Below are 18512 nucleotides of genomic sequence, written 5' to 3' on the forward strand. Positions count from 1 at the left end.
ATGCTGTCTCCAGGCAGCCTGTGACACGTTAACACTATGTGCAGTTTGCTGGTATCGGGCTAAATATTTCATGTCTAAAGATTTCATCAGAGATTTGATGACAGAAATAAACTACTGCCCAGTGGGAAATCATTCCCAACAATAGAATTTGGCACTGCTGAAACATAGAAAAGGGTGATGATGATGATGTGGGATAGTGGAAGAAGAGCGTAAGAAGCACGAGGAGGGCTGAGCAGAGGGCTGCTGAGGACCCATTTGCCTGCTAACTAAAAGCAGTGTTATTGATCAATCCAGAAGCGATTGGATGTAACCAGGCTTAGGTGCTGTTGCTGCTTCTAAATGGCAAAGAATTCCCCATGATACACGAAATACAGGTAGATATGGCCAAAGGTTTGCCCTGTCTTCTGCAAAAGCTCATAAACCAGCCTGTACCACATCTGCCTGTGCATCTCCCTACCACAGGTTGTATTATCCTAGCAGAAACGGCCTTGAAGGCATTGCTGATCTGAGGTTGAGGACCCGGCTGCCTTGCTGCTAGTAAAAGCCTTTACTGGGTGCACAGCTCAAAGGCAGCAAACCTATTAATCCTTCCTTTCTCAAGGCCCCAGGACCTCTGCATTGACTGCCTCCTCCAGCAAGTGCTCCTGTCTTTCAGCCTGAAAAAAGCAGCCACAAAGTCAATCGTGTGATGAAAAAACAGGCACTTGACCAGAGACAGGAGACAAGCACTGAGGCTCAGTGTGAGCAGGCTGCGTGCTCGCCTGGGTTAGCTGCATTTTGCCTTTACAGCAAGCCCTATAAATCACAGTCTTGATTCATGTCCTTGCCTTACAACCAGCTGTTGATACCCAGCACTGACCACCCAGCCCTTGCTTTTCCTGAGGTGTATTTACCCTTTATTCCTGTGTGTGGGTCCCTAAGGATTAATTGGAAGAGTTAACAGCACCTTTGCACCTGTTGGGGTTAAGGAGTTCCCTCTTCTCCAAGGGAGGAAAGTCAAGCACAGCTTGGTTAATGATCCTTAATTCTATTGTGGATTATAAACCTGGGTTTACTTGCAAAACATGAATGTTTAACCCCAACAAACTGTTCCTCAGTAATGCTTTCTTCTTCAATAAACTGTGACAGCATCTTCAAAGCTCCTTCCCTTTGCATTCTGCAGTATGTATAGGAAATAAACCATGTCTGACTCCAAGGGCACACACAGGTTGCCCTCCCTCAGTAGCAGTCACTGAGTGCAGGACCAACCTCCTTCAAGCCCAAACTTAAGCTGCATATCTCTATCCCTGTGTTATCAAAACCTAAATGCATTCTGCATCTCTCTCACACACAAACACACAGAGGAATTTGGTAATACTCCAAAGCAGGAGTTTTTACAGGGGCAAACCTACATATTCCTTGCCTGTTCTATTAAACAGCCACAGTGCTCTTTATCTCTGAAAACAGACACCAGAACACATGGAAAAGGAAAAGAAGATTTAATTCTCCTTGATGAGGACACCCCAAAAGGAGTCAGCAGTGTCCAAGCAGGTTTCTGAGCTTGTAAACCAAACCCTTAAGCTAATCCCTGCCTTGGTAACAGCCTGTGCAGTGTGTTTGTGTTACTGCAAGGGTTCCTCCTTATCACACTAAAATCCTGCTGCTTCGGAAGAAAACAAGATCCTCAAAAGATGTACAGAATAAAGGTATGTAGGTGTTACCTGCATTTGTGTCTTTACCTCTGTTCTTGCATCCAGGGCAGCAGTGTTACCAGCACACAGCAGAGAATCATGAGAGCTACACAGCTGCTGCCCTTATAATGGCCCTCATCAGATAACCTACTGCCCAATCAGTGTTAACTAATGAAAACTTGTGACAGAAAATCACAAGTTTTCTTTACAAATTCTTTACAAAATTCCCTCGTTTTCAAACAAATAAAGAAAGGGGAGGGGGGGGGAAATAATTCAAGCTATGTATGGAGTTAAATGCCATAAACATTTTGGGGGGGATTTAATGCTCCTGGAAGGGGGCAACCCTCAGAAGGGAGATCTATGCCATTCGGTGGTCAAGTGCTGCCATCCTGTGGCCTAACACTGCCAGCACCGCAGGCTCCCACAGTCCCATTATCGTTAGAACAGGCACCTGGCAACGCAGGGTGACAGCAAAGCAAGTACACGGTGCCCGACGGGAAGGACCGGTCAAGGAGCAGGGCTGGGCATCAGCCACCAGCAGCATTCATCAGGGAATTGTCCTGTCCAGTGCTTTTATCATTACCTGGATGCTGGATTCAAAGTGTACTGATGATGCTGTACCTGGAGGTGCCACAGACACTCTGGTAAAATGGGATATCCCACTGAAGGGGTGTGGGAAGCATTGATCTCTTTTTCACCAGGATCTAGTGACAGGATGGATGGGAGGCTCAGGGCAGCACCAGGAAAGATTCAGACTGGATATAAGGAAGCATTTCAAACCCTGGAACAGGCTTCCTCAAGAGGTGCTGATGTCCCACACCTGTCAATGGCCTTAACGTGCTTTAACTTAATCACATCCAAGACCTTTGCAACTGAAATGGTGTTATTCCAGTGGTGATTTTTATGGCCTGTGGTCACTGCTACTCCAGTGCACAAGTCTTCAGTGGGAGCACTGCTGTTGGGATAGTCTGGAAAGTAAAATGTACTGTGGCACAGAAGCTGCTGCAGCTTGCGGTGTCATTCTCTGGGTTATTGACTATGTCTATGTATGTGAACAGGGCCCTCCTTGCTGTAATGATATGCAAAGCATTTTAATGCTCTCAGCTACTCCTGTCTGCATTTCAGCAGCCCTGTAAATCCATTTAACCAGGGAAAATGCAGCTTTTGAAGCACAAAGACAAGCACTAAACTACCTGAGAATCATTTTTCCCTTTGGTTAAGCACTATTAATGAAAAAATGATAAATGTCTGAATTTTCCAGTGCTGAGAAGGAACTTGCTCAGAGGACTTCAACCTGAAATACCAGCACTTAATTGCTGGTAATTTTTGATCTAGAATATATTAAGAATGCAGAATATGCAATGTATTGTGCTGGGTATGATCATCTAGACTCAGGACTTAATGAAACTTGCCACTCCACTGTGGCAGTAGAGCAGTACTGCTGGTTATTATATAGAGCACCATGTATGTACTAATTATACTGTAACAAATAAGCAACAGGATAGTTGCTTATTATCCCTTGAGGCTGCCCAAAGCCATGCCTCAGCAGTGACTTCATTAAATGAAGAGCCACCTCAAACTCAACCTCCCTCAGGGGAGAAACCCTGAACTAATGAATGATCCCAGGCCCAAAAGACTATTAACCAGTCTATATCCTTATACCCAACATCAGGGGCAGTGTGGGTATTAAATATTGAGTAATTAGCTCTCCCAGTTCTCTGAAAAAGGGGCAGTTACCAATGCATTTAATGCAGGCTTGGTTGGGTCATATCCTCTAGCACAGGAAAAGGTGTTTCTGTGCAGTTGGTGGCTCACTGGTTGCAAGCCACTAAAAGCCTCTTTCGCTACAGCAGAAGCTATTGAGCAAAACCAGCTCTGCACTGGCCCTTTTAATTATGTACCTTGAGAGAAAGAGCTAAGAAACCAAGGGGTTAAAGCCGCTGCAACTCCAGTATTATTTATTCACCATCAAGTGCATTTATTCTTTTCACACTGATCAGGATGTACAAAAGAAGTAAGAGAGAAACATTGTGATGCCCATTAAATAGTTTTTATTCTTTAGGACATGAATTGCATTTCCACTTGTTTACAGTAAAGTGCAATGATCTTCATCTCTGCTCCTGTGCACATGTTCAAGTATTTAAAATGCCCAGAAAATTTTAACATCTTTTTAAGTTTTATTTTTACAGCAGCTCAGTTATGGAGTTTTTAGTCTGGCAGAATAAACCCAGATGTGACTACAGGTTTGGGTCCTTCAAGCTAATCCCCAAGCTGGGGATTCCTCCAATACTAACTGCTAGTGGAATGCAGCTCCCAGCATCTTTAGTCTACCTCCTCGATGGTTGGTCCAGAAGAAGCTCCACCAGATGGAGGAGCTCCACCACCAGGGAATCCACCAGGCATCCCACCGGGCATGCCTCCTGCACTCTGGTACAGCTTGGTGATGATGGGGTTGCAGACCTTCTCCAGCTCTTTCTGCTGGTGCTCAAACTCCTCCTTCTCAGCAGTCTACAAAAGGACAAGAAACAGCTCAGTATCTGTTACTCACATTACATGGATACAGTCTAAGTTATCACTACCTGGCTTACGCATTTCAAGAGACCCACTAACCTAGGCACAAAAACATTTCTTGCTCTGCCTAGTCATTTACAGCTACCTCGTATCACTCCTGGAGCTTACACTGCCCTTGCAGTAACAGGACCTCATTTAAAGTTGAATGAATGAATATAGACTTTAAAGCTATAGCTGTGCCTATGGGAGTTAGGAGGAATTGAAAGCTGAATGTTTCCAAGCTGCGGTCGCTCAGACATCCAAGGAAGGTACTTGGACCAACATAAGTCTTTCGACTTCTGGTGGAAACTACGAATGGCTTTGGAATCACTTTCATCACAGCAACCAGTTCTCCTCTAGCCTCCTGAAGTTATGTTGGTAGCCTGGTGAAAACACGGACCAAACATGGAACACAACATACCTGGTTCTTGTCCAGCCAGTTGATGATTTCATTGCATTTGTCCAGGATTTTCTGCTTGTCCTCATCAGAGATTTTGCCCTGGAGCTTCTCATCTTCAACAGTAGCTTTCATATTGAATGCGTAAGACTCCAGGGAGTTCTTAGAGGACACTTTGTCACGCTGTTTCTCATCTTCTGCTTTGTATTTCTCTGCTTCCTGAACCATGCGCTCGATGTCTTCCTTGCTCAGCCGGCCTGCACAACACAGCAGCATTGGAAATTAGTTTTAGTGTCAACCACTGTTAGGAAAGATTGATTGCATGCAGCAGCTTCCCACCATCAGAAACAGACTGATCCTTACCCTTGTCATTTGTGATCGTGATCTTGTTTTCCTTGCCAGTGCTCTTATCCACAGCAGACACATTCAGGATGCCATTGGCATCAATATCAAAGGTTACTTCAATCTGAGGTACACCTCTGGGAGCAGGGGGGATACCAGTCAGCTCAAACTTGCCCAGCAAGTTGTTGTCCTTAGTCATGGCACGTTCTCCTTCATATACCTAGCAAGAAGAACCAGCAAATTATGTTGCAGGTTTTGACCACACATCATTAGGATATTGTGTTCTCATGATTTTATCCTGAAGTGACATGGTCGCTCAGACATCCAAGGAAGGTACTTGGACCAACACAAGTCTTTCGACTTCTGGTGGAAACTACGAATGGCTTTGGAATCACTTTCATCACAGCAACCAGGTTATTTACTGGCAAGCCTTAAACTGCAACACAACACCTCCAGCCCAAAATTTACCTTCTTGAAGTATTGACAAAGGCTTATAATTACGTGAGCATATTACCAATTCACCCCAGTGTTCTTTGCTTACCTGGATCAGCACACCAGGCTGGTTGTCTGAGTAAGTGGTGAATGTCTGAGTCTGCTTGGTGGGGATGGTGGTGTTCCTTTTGATCAGGACTGTCATGACACCTCCAGCAGTCTCAATACCAAGAGACAGGGGAGTCACATCCAACAGCAGCAGATCCTGGACATTCTCAGACTTGTCTCCAGACAGAATAGCAGCCTGAACAGCTGGGGGGAGAGAAAACAAGCTGTTAAGAGACTGCACCATATACATTGCCCACCTCAGTTAAGCCCATGGCTCGCTCAGACATCCAAGGAAGGTTTTGGCCATCATTAGTAGACTTCTGGTGGAAACTACGAATGGCTTTGGAACCTGATTCATCATTGCAAGTCAATGTAAGCTTCCCACTGCTTTGGAAACGCTTTCCTAATTCAGGTGGAAGACCTAGAGCCTACACCAGTACTGCTCTGAGACTTTAAGTTCAGGTAGTATAAAGCTTAATGCCACCGTCCAGCACTTTCAGGACAAAGATGATCATCTGTCATTACCTGCACCATAAGCCACAGCTTCATCAGGGTTGATGCTCTTGTTCAGCTCTTTGCCATTGAAGAAATCCTGCAGCAGTTTCTGAATCTTTGGGATACGAGTAGAGCCACCAACCAGCACAATGTCATGGATCTGGGACTTGTCAAGCTTGGCATCCCGCAGAGCCTTCTCCACTGGATCCAGCGTGCCACGGAAGAGGTCAGCGTTCAGCTCTTCAAAGCGAGCTCTGGTGATGGATGTGTAGAAGTCAATGCCCTCATAGAGAGAGTCAATTTCAATACTGGCCTGGGTGCTAGAAGACAGAGTACGCTTGGCACGCTCGCATGCTGTGCGGAGGCGACGAACTGCACGCTTGTTCTCACTGATGTCCTTCTTGTGCTTGCGCTTGAACTCGGCAATGAAATGGTTCACCATGCGGTTGTCGAAGTCTTCGCCACCCAAGTGGGTGTCACCTGCAGTGGATTTCACCTCGAAGATACCATCTTCAATAGTCAGAATGGATACATCAAAGGTGCCACCTCCAAGGTCAAAGATGAGAACATTCCTTTCAGCACCAACCTGGAAAGAGATCAATTTTCACAATGCAATTCCACTTCCTACCACTAACTCAGCAAGTTTGCTGGAAGGACATCATAAACAGTCAATGCACCACAACCATACCTTTTTGTCCAGACCATAGGCTATTGCAGCAGCTGTTGGCTCATTGATAATTCTCAGGACATTGAGCCCTGCAATGGTTCCAGCATCTTTCGTAGCCTGACGCTGAGAGTCATTGAAATAGGCTGGGACAGTCACTACAGCATTGGTGACAGTCTATAAAAAAAAGCAAGTAAAGAAATTATGTAGCTTTACCACTCAAACGTGCACAATTATTACCTTTCAGTGATGTCCTCAACTCACCTTTCCAAGGTAGGCTTCTGCAATTTCCTTCATCTTGGTTAAAACCATGGAAGAAATTTCTTCTGGGTAGAAGCTCTTTGTCTCGCCTTTGTATTCCACTTGCACTTTTGGTCTGCCAGCATCATTCACCACAGTGAAGGGCCAGTGCTTCATATCAGACTGGACAACAGAATCATCAAATCGACGTCCAATCAACCGTTTTGCATCTGGAGAAAAGACAGTTTGCCTTATTAGAAACGTTCATCCACAACAGTAATGGTTACTGTCCTGTCAAGAGCCAGCTGCCATGTTTCACCTCTTGGGTATGTACACACTTCTCAGTATCATCACACAGCTACCACAGAAATGCTGCAAGTGCTGCACTATAAACCACAGTCTAGTCTAAAATTCAGCCTGAGACACTTAGTCAAGGCCACCTAATGCTGAACACCAAGAACAACCTGCAGTACCAACAGAAGACTAACTGGAAGGCACATACTTTTAGCTATGCTTTCAGTAAATGCTGTTAGTAATGCAGTTGTATCATTCAGACTAAAACCAAAGACATTTTAACTGCCTAAGAGAACGTTTTAACAGTGTTCTCAGTATTTCTTATAACCAAGGGCCATCTCTCATGACCATACTAAGCTTCTGTATATAAATTATATAAATCCTACAGCCTTACCGAACACTGTATTGGTTGGATTCATTGCAACTTGGTTCTTTGCGGCATCGCCGATCAACCTCTCTGTGTCTGTGAAGGCCACGTAGCTTGGCGTGGTCCGGTTACCCTGATCATTGGCAATGATTTCCACCTTCCCATGTTGGAATACACCAACACAGGAGTAGGTGGTGCCAAGATCGATTCCGACAGCTGGCCCCTTCGACATTTTGTCTGAAATAGCAAAGAAAAAGGAAATTAAAGCTTAGAAATCGAAATTAAGTGGCTTAGTACTATTATCCCACATGTAAATGCATTTAATAGCTCCACCGCCTGGCGTCCGGCCGCCATAGTGCCGGAGCGCGACCACGTGGCCACCCGCCATCACCCAGAACTACAACTCCCATCATGCCCCGCGCGATCACGTGGCACCCCGCAGACATCTTGCGCGGCCCCGTGCGCGTTGGCACGGCCCCAGCACCGCTGCGGCACCGGCACCAGCCCCCCCCTTCCGCCGGCCCACGGCCAACACACGGCGGTACAGCCGCTCTCCTCCATCCGCGCTCCCACACCGCCGGGACTACAGCCCCCAACATGCCCATTGACACAGCCCCCCCCACAACAGCATAACCTCGGGTGTGCCCAGCGGCAGGGAACATGGACGCCGAGTCACCTCTATCTCCCTACCCTCCCACCCCGGGGGTTTAGGACATCAGCGAGCTGAGAACCGAAAAAAGCCACTACCAGGGCGTATTTAGGGCAAAAAAAGAGCAGTAACGCACAAAGCTTTGCAGAATTACTGCCGCAGCATACGGGAACGGAAAAAACACCCCAGCAACGCTTTAAATGCGCTCACCCCTAACCCAGCCTCATCCCCCGCTATAGGAGCGCTTTAAGCAGAGCCCCCCCACCCTCCCCAAGCCTCCAGGCCCCGTTACCTGCGCGGCACACACAGGCCCAGGCAGCACCAAGAGAAGCACCCCGGTTACCGTTGCAGCTCAATGAGACCGCTCCGTGCCCGCCCCGCAGCCTTTAATAGCAGCTGAGAACCTTCCAGAAGCGCCTGCCCCCTCGCTGCGCTCCAGCCAATCCGCTCGCGTACTCCGCTGCCCTCCCAGCCAATGGCAGCCCGCGCCGTCCGTGACGCAGCAGGAAGGGGGCGTGCCCGCCGGCCGGCCGGTATTCTCGAACCTTCATGCGCTTTCGCCGTCTTCCTCCCCCCCCACCCGCCTGCAACGGGCGGGGGGCGGAGCCTCGCGAGGGCGGGAGCCTATGGTAGCCTTCCAGCGGGGTGACGACACCGGCGAACGTAGGCGGCTGGGGGCTCGTTTGCATATTTGGCGCGAGAGGGGAAGGCGCCTTGGGGCTGGGTTTGGCCAATCGGGTGGCGGGGCTGGTGGAGTCATTTGCATAGAGGGCGCGGGCAGGGGGAGCAGGGCGGGGAAGAATGGTGGCGCTGTTCCCTATCCATATCCACATTCCCGTCCTTATCCTTGTTCCCATCCCTGTCCCTATTGCACCGAGCGGGTGGGCTCAGTGTCCCCGGCGCTCCGAGCTGCGGTCAGCAGCGTTGTTCCGGTGCGGCGCCGCACAACCGTGTCCGGTTGAGCACAGTTAGCGACAGCAGATCGAATCCAGCCGGAAGAGAGCCGGGGCAAAGGGCTTATCCCGGGGCACAGCACTGGGGATCGCGCTCTTCCCCCAGGGGAATGACGGCGTTTCTCATTCCCATGCTCGCAACTGATTGCCTGTCGCTTCCCATAGGCTTCCTCCAGCCGCTGCTTCAGTTATCTCTGTATTATCTCTGAATAATCCATAGCAGCAGCATGATCTTCCTTGTTCGCTTTAAAAAGGCAGAAGGCACCATTCTGTCGTTTCTCCCCCAGCCTTGTTCTCTAATAGGCACAGAAAACCACGTTTGTTGGTTTAGGGCAGCACCAGTTTTCCCCGCAAAGCAAGAATCCATCCTCCAAGCCCTACTTTTTAATCCATCCTAAAGTCTCCTTATCCATAATCAGCACTAATGCACCGAACCAAGCTAAGGGACAAGGTGACACATGGTCAGTGCGTGCTCTCACCATGAGTGACTCCATCAGAATGAAAACGGAGGCTCTGCACGGTGGAAAACTCCCCCTTGTCCTGGAGGGATCAAGTAAGCAGATGAATGCTGCGGCCGTTGCGCTGGTCTCAGCACCTTAGGCTGAAAGCTGATCAGAGGTCATGAATCCCATAAGGTCAAGATCCAAGAGGAGTGCTGTCGCTTGCGTTAAGTGTTTACACAGCATAAACTGCTGGGTGGAAAAGTCAAAGGGAGTCACTGGGAGGAGGACTATATAAAACCATGCCCTGGGCAGCCTATGGGGGACTAGGCAGTGGGGAGAAGGCAAAGAAACTTCTATAACCAGGGATAAGAACTGCATGGAAAAGCAATTCTGATGCACTCAGGGTTGGCCTTAGACAAAACCACTCCTGGTAACTGCTTAAAGTCCAGTACTGGAGGTACACACTAACAACTGCTTCAAGTCTAATATTAGAGGCAAGGGGGACACCACACCAAGGAATCTCTCAGCTTATCCCAAACAAGTGACTGTTCATGCTGTCTGATACCTTGCTGTGTGTAAGCCTGCACCCAAATACAGATAGGCATCAATATCTCCATCATAGCAACTCTGAGTGACCTCTAATAGTGAACATAATGCAGTTACCCAAGCTGGAAACCTATTATCAGACTACTAATGTGCAGATTGTCACTGACAGAAGCCACCAGGCTCCTGTGGGTGCTCTGACCCATGGGGAGTCACTCCTCTTGCTCTGCCATGCACAGGAACCTGAATCAGGACCTTTGGGTGACAACAGAAAGTGTCATTTGGAGTTGGAACCTGGGGGGACAAGGTTAAAGACAGCAGAAGCTCCATATCATAGAGCACTAACTGTCATTCTCTTTTGCCTTTAAAGATAAGGGCAGTCAATAGGAGCCCTCAACCCATATCTGACCAGGTACAGCATGCAGAGCACACTCCACCCCATCCAGAGTACAGGCTCCCTTGCTGCATGGGAGATGCTTCAGGGATGCAGTGCTAACTTGCACTTAATACATCAATACATCACGCACCAAGTCCCATGCGAGCCGTGCTGTTAGCAAGGGATTGCTTTTTGGTTCTATTATTTGAAGTCATGGGCAGGGTTTTGGCAGGATCTAAGAATAGCACTACCTGTATCTTGAAATAGTGACATTCAGATGTGCAGCCATCCTTCGCCCGGCAGACTGATAGCAAGTGAAGGCAGCCTAAAACAACAGTGAGTCAGTGCAGGGAGGAGGGCAGTTTGGCAAATGACTCATTACATTAGAAACTAAAGGCTGTTAACTGAGAAAAGTAGCTCATTTAATCAGAAGAATGAAGGTACAGAGGCCTGGACAGTGTCAAGTATTCTACGGGGAGGCTTTTCCATAGTGATCCTATGATGATTGTGTTTTGAAGCTGGTTTAATGTATCAGAGATGAAGCACTGCTTCTCCTTTAAGGGTTTAAAGCAGAATTGGGAGGACTGGAGATTACCAAAGACATACTTCCTATTCATTTGTTATTTATACAACACTTGAATCTGCACTTCCCAGTTGAAGTTTGAAAATCACACATATCCAAGGAGATCCCTTCCCTTTCCCACCATGTTCTCCTTCTCCAGTGTCTCAGTACAGACTGATCCAAGCTTAAAATAACCCCAGATTTCCGATGCCTTACAGCAGCTTGCAGTTGCCCAACTCCTCTCAAAACGTGCATTGCCTCAACAGGGTTTTGGGTGCCATCAAAAGCAAGTAATAGTGTTTCCTCATGAATCAGGGATAGAGGGAGGGACACACCTATAAGACCACTGTGGTTTGTTCTGCCTGCTGTGTAATTATGTTGTAACTCTTCCTCCCAGGTTTCAATAAAGACGAGTGCTGATGTTGGAAGACCTCTGCGCAAAACACCCCCGGGGGAAAGGAGGCTGAACCACAGTGAGAGAAACCAACCACAGTCACATTTGGTTCCTCTGCACCTCCCTGACCGGAGATTCCTGTTGGCTTGCTCAAAATGGTTATCTTCAGAATGCTTGGAGAAGGCCTGAACTGTCTGAACACAGCTCTGAGTTGTTCCATTGTGGTTCAGAGTAAGGCTGCAGTGTGTGAGAATGAGAGGGCACTATCACCAGCTATATGTGTTCTGTGTCTTGAGCTGGCACTATTTATCCTATTAGCTTGAAGCATCCTCGTCCTCAGCCAAAATACCTCGTGTGAAATAGAACTCAAAGCACCATTAACTTCAATACACCCAAGGTTTTACATATTTCTTACCATGTCATATAATTTAGACTGTACAAATACCCAGGAAAAGACCAGCTTCCCACACTATCTATGCTTAGAAACTGTATTTTTGACCCCATTCTTTTCATCCTTGGATCCAGCTTGACAGCATGTACCCCACACCACAGAAGATGGAGCATTAGTACAGGTTTAGTTGAGCTGTAGCACTTAAGCTGCAGCACATTTATTTATAAAACAACCAACTGAACAAAAGGAAAATAAAAGAAATAATTGATTCAAAGGAATCAATAATAAATATTTGCTTTCCTCTGAGTTGTTCGGACACAGTACAAGCACACCAATCGTAGCAGGTAGAAGAGATGTAAGCTTAGTTTAGCTGCTGAGAAACAAAGCTACATAGCATCGTATGCATTTAATCACACTACTAATAACTGGTATATGGCAATAAATGCTTTAAGTACACTATTTTACAAAATCGAGTTTGGCTTACAGTTCATTTGCTTCCCTTGTGCAGCTCCTGATCCTATCATCCGGAGCTGAGAAAGTGTCCCTTTGATGCTAAGACACCTTTGAAATGCTCTCGTTCTTGTATTCCCATCGAGTAATGAACATTTCCTCTTGGGCTTCATGCTAGCTCCTGAAGTGCAGAATTGACTTTGTGTTCAGCTGTGAGATCAATGATGTGTGGTCTCGAAAGCACCGCAGTGATTTTCTAACCAGGGCCACACACCTTTGTTCCATGGTAGGAGAAGGCCACAGTACTTTTCCCAATGTGGTTTATATACAGGGCAGTCTGTCCATGCCTGGATAGCGGGCACATGTATTGCCTGCTTCCCAACAGGGCTAGGAACAGCTGGGAATGATCCCACACACCAAGGATTGCTTCCAACTGCCTTTTCACTCTGGTCCATAAACATCCCATCCCATGCAATCAGACAGATAGCTCATGTAACAAGGAGTGACTTCCCTTCTCCAGGACAGCTGGCGACCAGGAGAGGGCTGCCACTGCTGATCTCTCCTGCAGCCTGTTCCCATAGGAAAGAGACTGCCAGGAGCAGGCTGGGCAAATCCTAGCCAGCAGCAAGTGGCCTTCAGGCTGCAGTCACTAATTGCAAGTGACTCAAAGTTAACCTACAGCATTTTGGTATTCAAACTGTAACCAGCTCAACTGTTACCTGTATTTTGTGGTAATAAGCTTCTGGTTGCTCTGGCGTGTTACTGAGGAAAGCACTCCTGTTTTTATATGCATAGAATAAGTGTCCTCAGATGCAACTCAGGTAACATTAAGCACAATAAAGCAACCATACAAGAAGCCACAAACTACTACAGCAGTCCTGCTCATTGTCTTTGGGATTTTCCCAGCTATGGAGTACTTTATAAGCACTTCAGGGTTCTTAAACCTTCAAGGTCCAGGAAAAGAGCAACTGCAGAGGTTGGTCCTGGTTGACTCTGGGGTGGAAGAACAAGTGGAGTTCTTGTATATGTGATGGAAATGAGTGGCTGCTCTCAGGGAAGGAAGTTCTCAGATAGTATAGAGCAAGTTTGAAAACTGTTTCCCATACAGAAACAGCCAAAGCAGGGCCTGGCTTTGATCAGATTGTCTAAGATCTCAAGCAAAGATGGAATTCTGGGTCTCTGTTAGGAGAAGAGGTTAATTATAGTCTCTGGAGTGAAAGAGTGATAGATGTGTGGTTCTGTGCTGAGCCATCTCTTGGAGACTCATTCCACATACTAGAGAAAACCTTCCCCCCTTAAATGAAGATTAAACAACCCCAACCCTATTCTTAATAGCAAATCATCAGTCCAGGAATACAAGAATGTACAACCTACAAGCTCAGTGGCTGGCGTGTAGCAGTGGCCAGAGCCAAGTCCTTCAGAGGAAAATACATATGACAGAAGTATGCACCTGCCTCCAGAGGAAGCCTTTTCCTATCTCCCATCATTTCCTACTGGCCTTCAACTGGATGTGTAAGACTTTGTATTCCTTGGTGTGTAAATGGCATTTTGTGTTAATGGGACAATGCACATGAATATGTCCTAACGGAAGCAGCACTGTGCTTGTTTACTTGTCCCTGGTGTGTTTTCCTCATGATGTGCTCTGTCACTCCATCCTTCAGTCTTACCTGGATGCCTGAAGGTCAGCTCAAGTATGTTGTTTGTTCAGTCCTGGGAAGAGTTTCTACAGTGTGGCTCAACCCAAACTTGGTGAATTCACAGCCTGGCAGTAGCAAAGATAGCTTCCAAATGCTTCATCCAGGCTTTTCAGCCCTCACTTGGAGGTACCACCTTCATTCTGGATTCAGTGCCCGATTCTCATCACACTAAGGCTCATTTGTCACAGGTACCACTCCAGTGGCAGTGGAGTTACTGTGGCTTTGCAGTGCTGACCATACAAGCAGAGTCAGGCTCTTGGCCGTATCTCTCTGGGTGCATAGTAAGTTTATTTGGCAATTATAGCACCTCTGTTGCCTTGATATAAAGGGTCCTTTCACTGTAGTGCAGAAGTTAGTTCAGACACATGCCTTAATACTGCATCTCTTGATTGTTCTGAGTGATCCTTTCATTTCCACTTCAGTCACAGCCTCCAGAAGTGCTTCAGTAGGAGACTGAATGCAGAAGACATGGAGTGCCTGTCAGTCTGCTTTGAGTGTGCCCCAAAATCTTCAGATGAGACAATGCATCTTTGGGAAAGTTCTCCACAAGAGACTTTCCCACAAAAACCTCTCTGGAATATTTTGCATCTTTATGTCTCTGTTGATCCCTTTTATAGAGTCCTGAGGTTTGGCTTCACTTCATTCGTACAGCGCTTCGCTGTTGTAGTTTCTAAATGCTCGGTAGTGTATTTCCAACAGAGATAACTTAAAAAGAAAACTCCTTTTTCCCTCAAATGTATCTTTCTTAAGAAAATAATTCTGTATCAGAACCTCAGTGCTGGAAGATGTAAGAAAGAGTGGAGTGGGAGGGCTCCCTGTGGTGTGAATGATCACGAGTGATTAAAGGTAAGCTGACCAGGAGGATAACTAGCTAACCTAACAATTCCTATGTGGCTGGTGGTATGTGAAGTGTTTCTGGACAGCAGGAGTCTCCAGACAGCTGGTGGGCAGTCACACTGTCTGGAACGCTCGGCTTTGGGCTGGCACCATGACCAGCGTGGCTCCCATCTTCATCAGGTTGGTGTAGTCGACTTTCTTGGGCTCAGTTTCTTTCCCTTCTGCCTCCCTCTGGCTGTACTGGGGAGGAGTTAGATGGGGAGTAGCTTCCGTCGACAAAGTCCGTTGGCTGCGGGAGGCACTGTTGGCTGTCGACCTGGTTGAGGAGGAGCCTGAACGGGAGCTCCTGGAACCAGAGGAAGAGGAACTGGGCTTGACCAGATGGGCCTTGGGTGCCTCTGCATCTTCTCTGCAATCAAACAGACAACAGGGCTCAGATACCATGAGAACACTGAAGGCATTCTGCCAGACTGAATTGCTGCTGCAGTAAGTTGGTTATTGAAGCTGCACATCAGCAGGACATACTTGTCCAGCAGTTTGAGCAAGGTACAGGGTATTCAGAGTTCTGTGCTATGCAGCTTTTTGGACTGAATTCCCTGTTGCTCTGTGGAACAATTGATCATATGGATTTAGGATAGATGCTGCACACAACTGGCTCTCTGTGCAGCTTTGAGGTCTGTGGAACGAATGTCAGGTGTCAGTGCAAACAGCTCAGATGGAGCTGTCTGCTCCGTAATCCTTACTCATAATGATAAATGACCGAGGTGGGAATGAAACCGGTTCTTCTAGTTAAACAAAAAGAAACGTGGGTAGTAAGAGAAGTGCAAGAACTGGGCCCAGAGAGACAGAGAAGGTAACAGCCGTGCACAAAAAGGTAATACAAAAGGCTGAAGCTCAGAGATTTGAAAGCAAAGAGAACAGGAAGAAGGGAAGGGAAGAAACCAGCAGACACTACTTCCTTGCTAGCAGTCTGACACCCTGCTGAGTAATCAGCGATTCAGTGATTACAAAGATGCCTAACGGTACATAGATGTGGTATGACAGCATGCACAACACAGAAGGATGGAACAAGGCAAAGGGGTTCTTCAGGGCACGAACAGCTAAAACTCATTCCTGGATGTATCTTTATCCAGGGCTTTCCTTCCTGAGGAGCTCAGGCTCAATTGCCTGGTGACCAGTCTCTGCTCAAGGGAAGTGAAGCAGCAGACCTCACACGCATGTACCAGATCAGTTCAAAGAACATGCGTCAGCATTCTTGGTACACCCACTCTGGGTGAGGCTTCTCAGCTCTGAACACAGGAGCTAAATCCAGAAGCACAGTTGTTCCGAAGACTCAAGAAGGACCTGCCTGCTCATAGCATTCCCTACAGGAATTGCCATTGAAAAGGCAGAACCCAGCAAACAAACCAACCACCTCTCGAAACCACATTTAAGTGGGTTGAATTTAAGTACTGGAGAGGATTATGCAAATGCTTTCAAACTGATGAAATGACAAGTATGAGACAGAATATTTTGTTGAGTTTTATGCTAATATGTCCTGGGGAGAAGGAAAAAAGAGATTTTCATCTATCTAATTTTCTGGAATTTCTTCACAAAGTTTCCCACAGTCAAGAAATGTGTCACTAATGTTTTAGGGAGGCTTTAAAAGCTTTTTAGAAGGACCTTTCAAAGCACTTAACACCCAGGTTACTTAAAACTGTAGTGAAAAAATGTGTGAAACTGAAAGAAGGGAGGGTGGGAGATGGGGGATTAAATCAAAGGCGTTACCTGATTTCATTTGGTGCCTCCTCTTCCTCGTATCTCTTCTTTTCTTTCCTCCTTATGGTCAGCCTCACCAGGAGGAGGAGGAGGGAAAGCCCCACGACCACACCACAAACTGCTCCTGCGATCATGCCGATGTTTTGTGCATCTGTGGTCCAGAAACAAGTGTGTTAGCTGGTCAACCATGACTAGGGTCATATGGTCAGGTTCTAGTCCATAATGGAGCTGGGTATAAATCAGAGCAGAATGGGTTAGTCTATTTATTTAGGTGTGTCTCCACACTGAGGTTCATCTTCAGGCATTGTTTCTAAAGCTGAGCTAACACTGGTAAAGGTATTCACCTCTGGAAGGGTGGGATCACAAGTGCTTTGCCTTTAGCTATGGGTGAGAATTGAAATGAGAGGCACAGAGGGTTCTCCAAGGAATGAGAGCACAGAACCACAGACAGGACAACTTGCATGTGAAACAAAGCACCAAGCAGTTCCCGAGAGAAACAGTGTTTGAACTGCAAATGATTCCCCATGGAGATTCCGCTTTTCCTCCAACTCACCCTGAAGTTAGTACAATCCAATTACTGAGTTGGGGGAAAAAGTGAACTGAGGATGTAGAGAGGAAGGAGGAAAGGAGAACCACACTGTGCAAGGTGTTCTTCATTCATCATAACAGAGTTAAGGAGAGAACGCTTCCTAGCATATATGGGCCCTTAGCTGATGTTTTATGACACCTTCTTTTGATAAGAGTGGTTAGGTTGGGTTGGTTTAAAGTTGTTTCCTTCAGGCTTGTCCCTATGGAGGGTTTAGCAAACCAAAGCAAGGTTTTAAGCCAATTCAGTTCAATTGGCATAAAAGCTGCCTGGATGCTTTTACTTCAGATGCCTCAGGCAAATGGGTTTTCTCCTTGCTACATGACCATATCCCAGTTGTTTCAGGCCTGGCTGGGCAGCAAGATTCCAAAGCTATGGAATCTCCAAGAGCCTTTTCTATTAGCAGGCTTTTGTTACAGCAGTTCCAGCTCCTGCTGATCTCCCCTGAGGGCTGCACATAAAAACCTCCTAACCTATTGTTTGGATGTGTCCTCAATGTGGTGCTAAACTCCACCCTTTTCCTTACCTAGACAAGGACACCCCCTGGATGGGGTTAACCAGGTAAAACACTGATTTTAATCTCTGTTGTTCAGGACAGAGTTTATTAAGTCTGGATTGAAACCAAATTATGTCCAAAGTTGCTTTTTATTCTGCACATTACTTCATGTCAGCCTTTCCTGCTGCCTTTAGAGACTTTACTGTCCCAAGTGCAACAGATACATCGTTTGGGATGGGAGCAATGGAATATTCACACAGAGGTTTTATACTGGAGAGTAATCTCATGCAATCACTCCAGCCAAAAGTACCTTAAAATCTAGGGACTCTGGAACCGGTCACTCACTGGTTTTCCCCTCATATTTCATTAGTCATTCTGAAAGCCTAAATGCCATATTTGCCACTATAGGTTATACAGAGGACTGTCTGCAAACCAAAAACGCAATGAATGCAAACAGCTTCATGTGATTGAAGTATGAAAGGGCAAAGGTGTGGCAAGTTCACCAGGCAAGATGGGACAGATGGGAAGCAGCATTGCTCAAACAGTGGTGCAAAGACTAGTTATGTGCCAACACTTACGCTGCACTGTCACCTGAACAACACAGGTTTCTTGTCCAGCCTCATTGGTGGCAATGCATTGGTATAACCCTGTGCTCATCTGTGTAAGGTTCTTCAGTAGGACTTGCCCAGGATTAGAAATGTCTGAAACAGGAAAAACAACACTGGGATTAATAAAGACTAGGAAAGTTTAACAGAAGCACAGATTGAGTCACCAGGTCAAATCAGTTTAAGAGCAATTGATGCCTCACTAAAGTCATT

The 18512-nt window shown here is 46.6% G+C and overlaps 2 protein-coding genes and 3 non-coding genes across 5 annotated transcripts in view; all 5 read right to left on the reverse strand.

Moving 5' to 3' along the window:
* Positions 1-3698: 3698 nt before the first annotated feature.
* HSPA8 (heat shock protein family A (Hsp70) member 8) lies at positions 3699-8637 on the reverse strand. Its single transcript, XM_005142759.3, has 9 exons — positions 8501-8637; positions 7587-7796; positions 6923-7128; positions 6683-6835; positions 6025-6580; positions 5501-5703; positions 4981-5179; positions 4642-4874; positions 3699-4178 (listed from the first exon to the last, which is right to left on the reverse strand). Exons 2-9 carry the CDS (start codon positions 7789-7791, stop codon positions 3993-3995), a joined length of 1941 nt encoding a protein of 646 aa, XP_005142816.1. The 5' UTR covers positions 7792-7796; positions 8501-8637; the 3' UTR covers positions 3699-3992.
* LOC115945445 (small nucleolar RNA SNORD14) lies at positions 4469-4565 on the reverse strand. The gene has a single exon (XR_004079781.1). It is a non-coding gene; the product is annotated as a small nucleolar RNA SNORD14 (small nucleolar RNA).
* On the reverse strand, positions 5272-5368 carry LOC115945447 (small nucleolar RNA SNORD14). The gene has a single exon (XR_004079782.1). It is a non-coding gene; the product is annotated as a small nucleolar RNA SNORD14 (small nucleolar RNA).
* Positions 5775-5865, reverse strand: LOC115945444 (small nucleolar RNA SNORD14). The gene has a single exon (XR_004079780.2). It is a non-coding gene; the product is annotated as a small nucleolar RNA SNORD14 (small nucleolar RNA).
* Positions 8638-12052: 3415 nt separating the features above from the next.
* The window catches only part of CLMP (CXADR like membrane protein), a 35677-nt gene continuing 29217 nt past the window's right edge, over positions 12053-18512 (reverse strand). Inside the window, exons 5-7 of the mRNA XM_005142758.4 lie at positions 18273-18395; positions 16622-16763; positions 12053-15263 (exon numbers count right to left, since the gene is read on the reverse strand). Of these exons, the coding sequence (XP_005142815.2) occupies positions 14969-15263; positions 16622-16763; positions 18273-18395 (560 nt within the window). The 3' untranslated portion in view covers positions 12053-14968. The remainder of the gene's footprint in view (positions 15264-16621; positions 16764-18272; positions 18396-18512) is intronic.

Source organism: Melopsittacus undulatus, chromosome 15, assembly GCF_012275295.1.
Source record: "Melopsittacus undulatus isolate bMelUnd1 chromosome 15, bMelUnd1.mat.Z, whole genome shotgun sequence".
Classification (NCBI taxonomy): domain Eukaryota; kingdom Metazoa; phylum Chordata; class Aves; order Psittaciformes; family Psittaculidae; genus Melopsittacus; species Melopsittacus undulatus.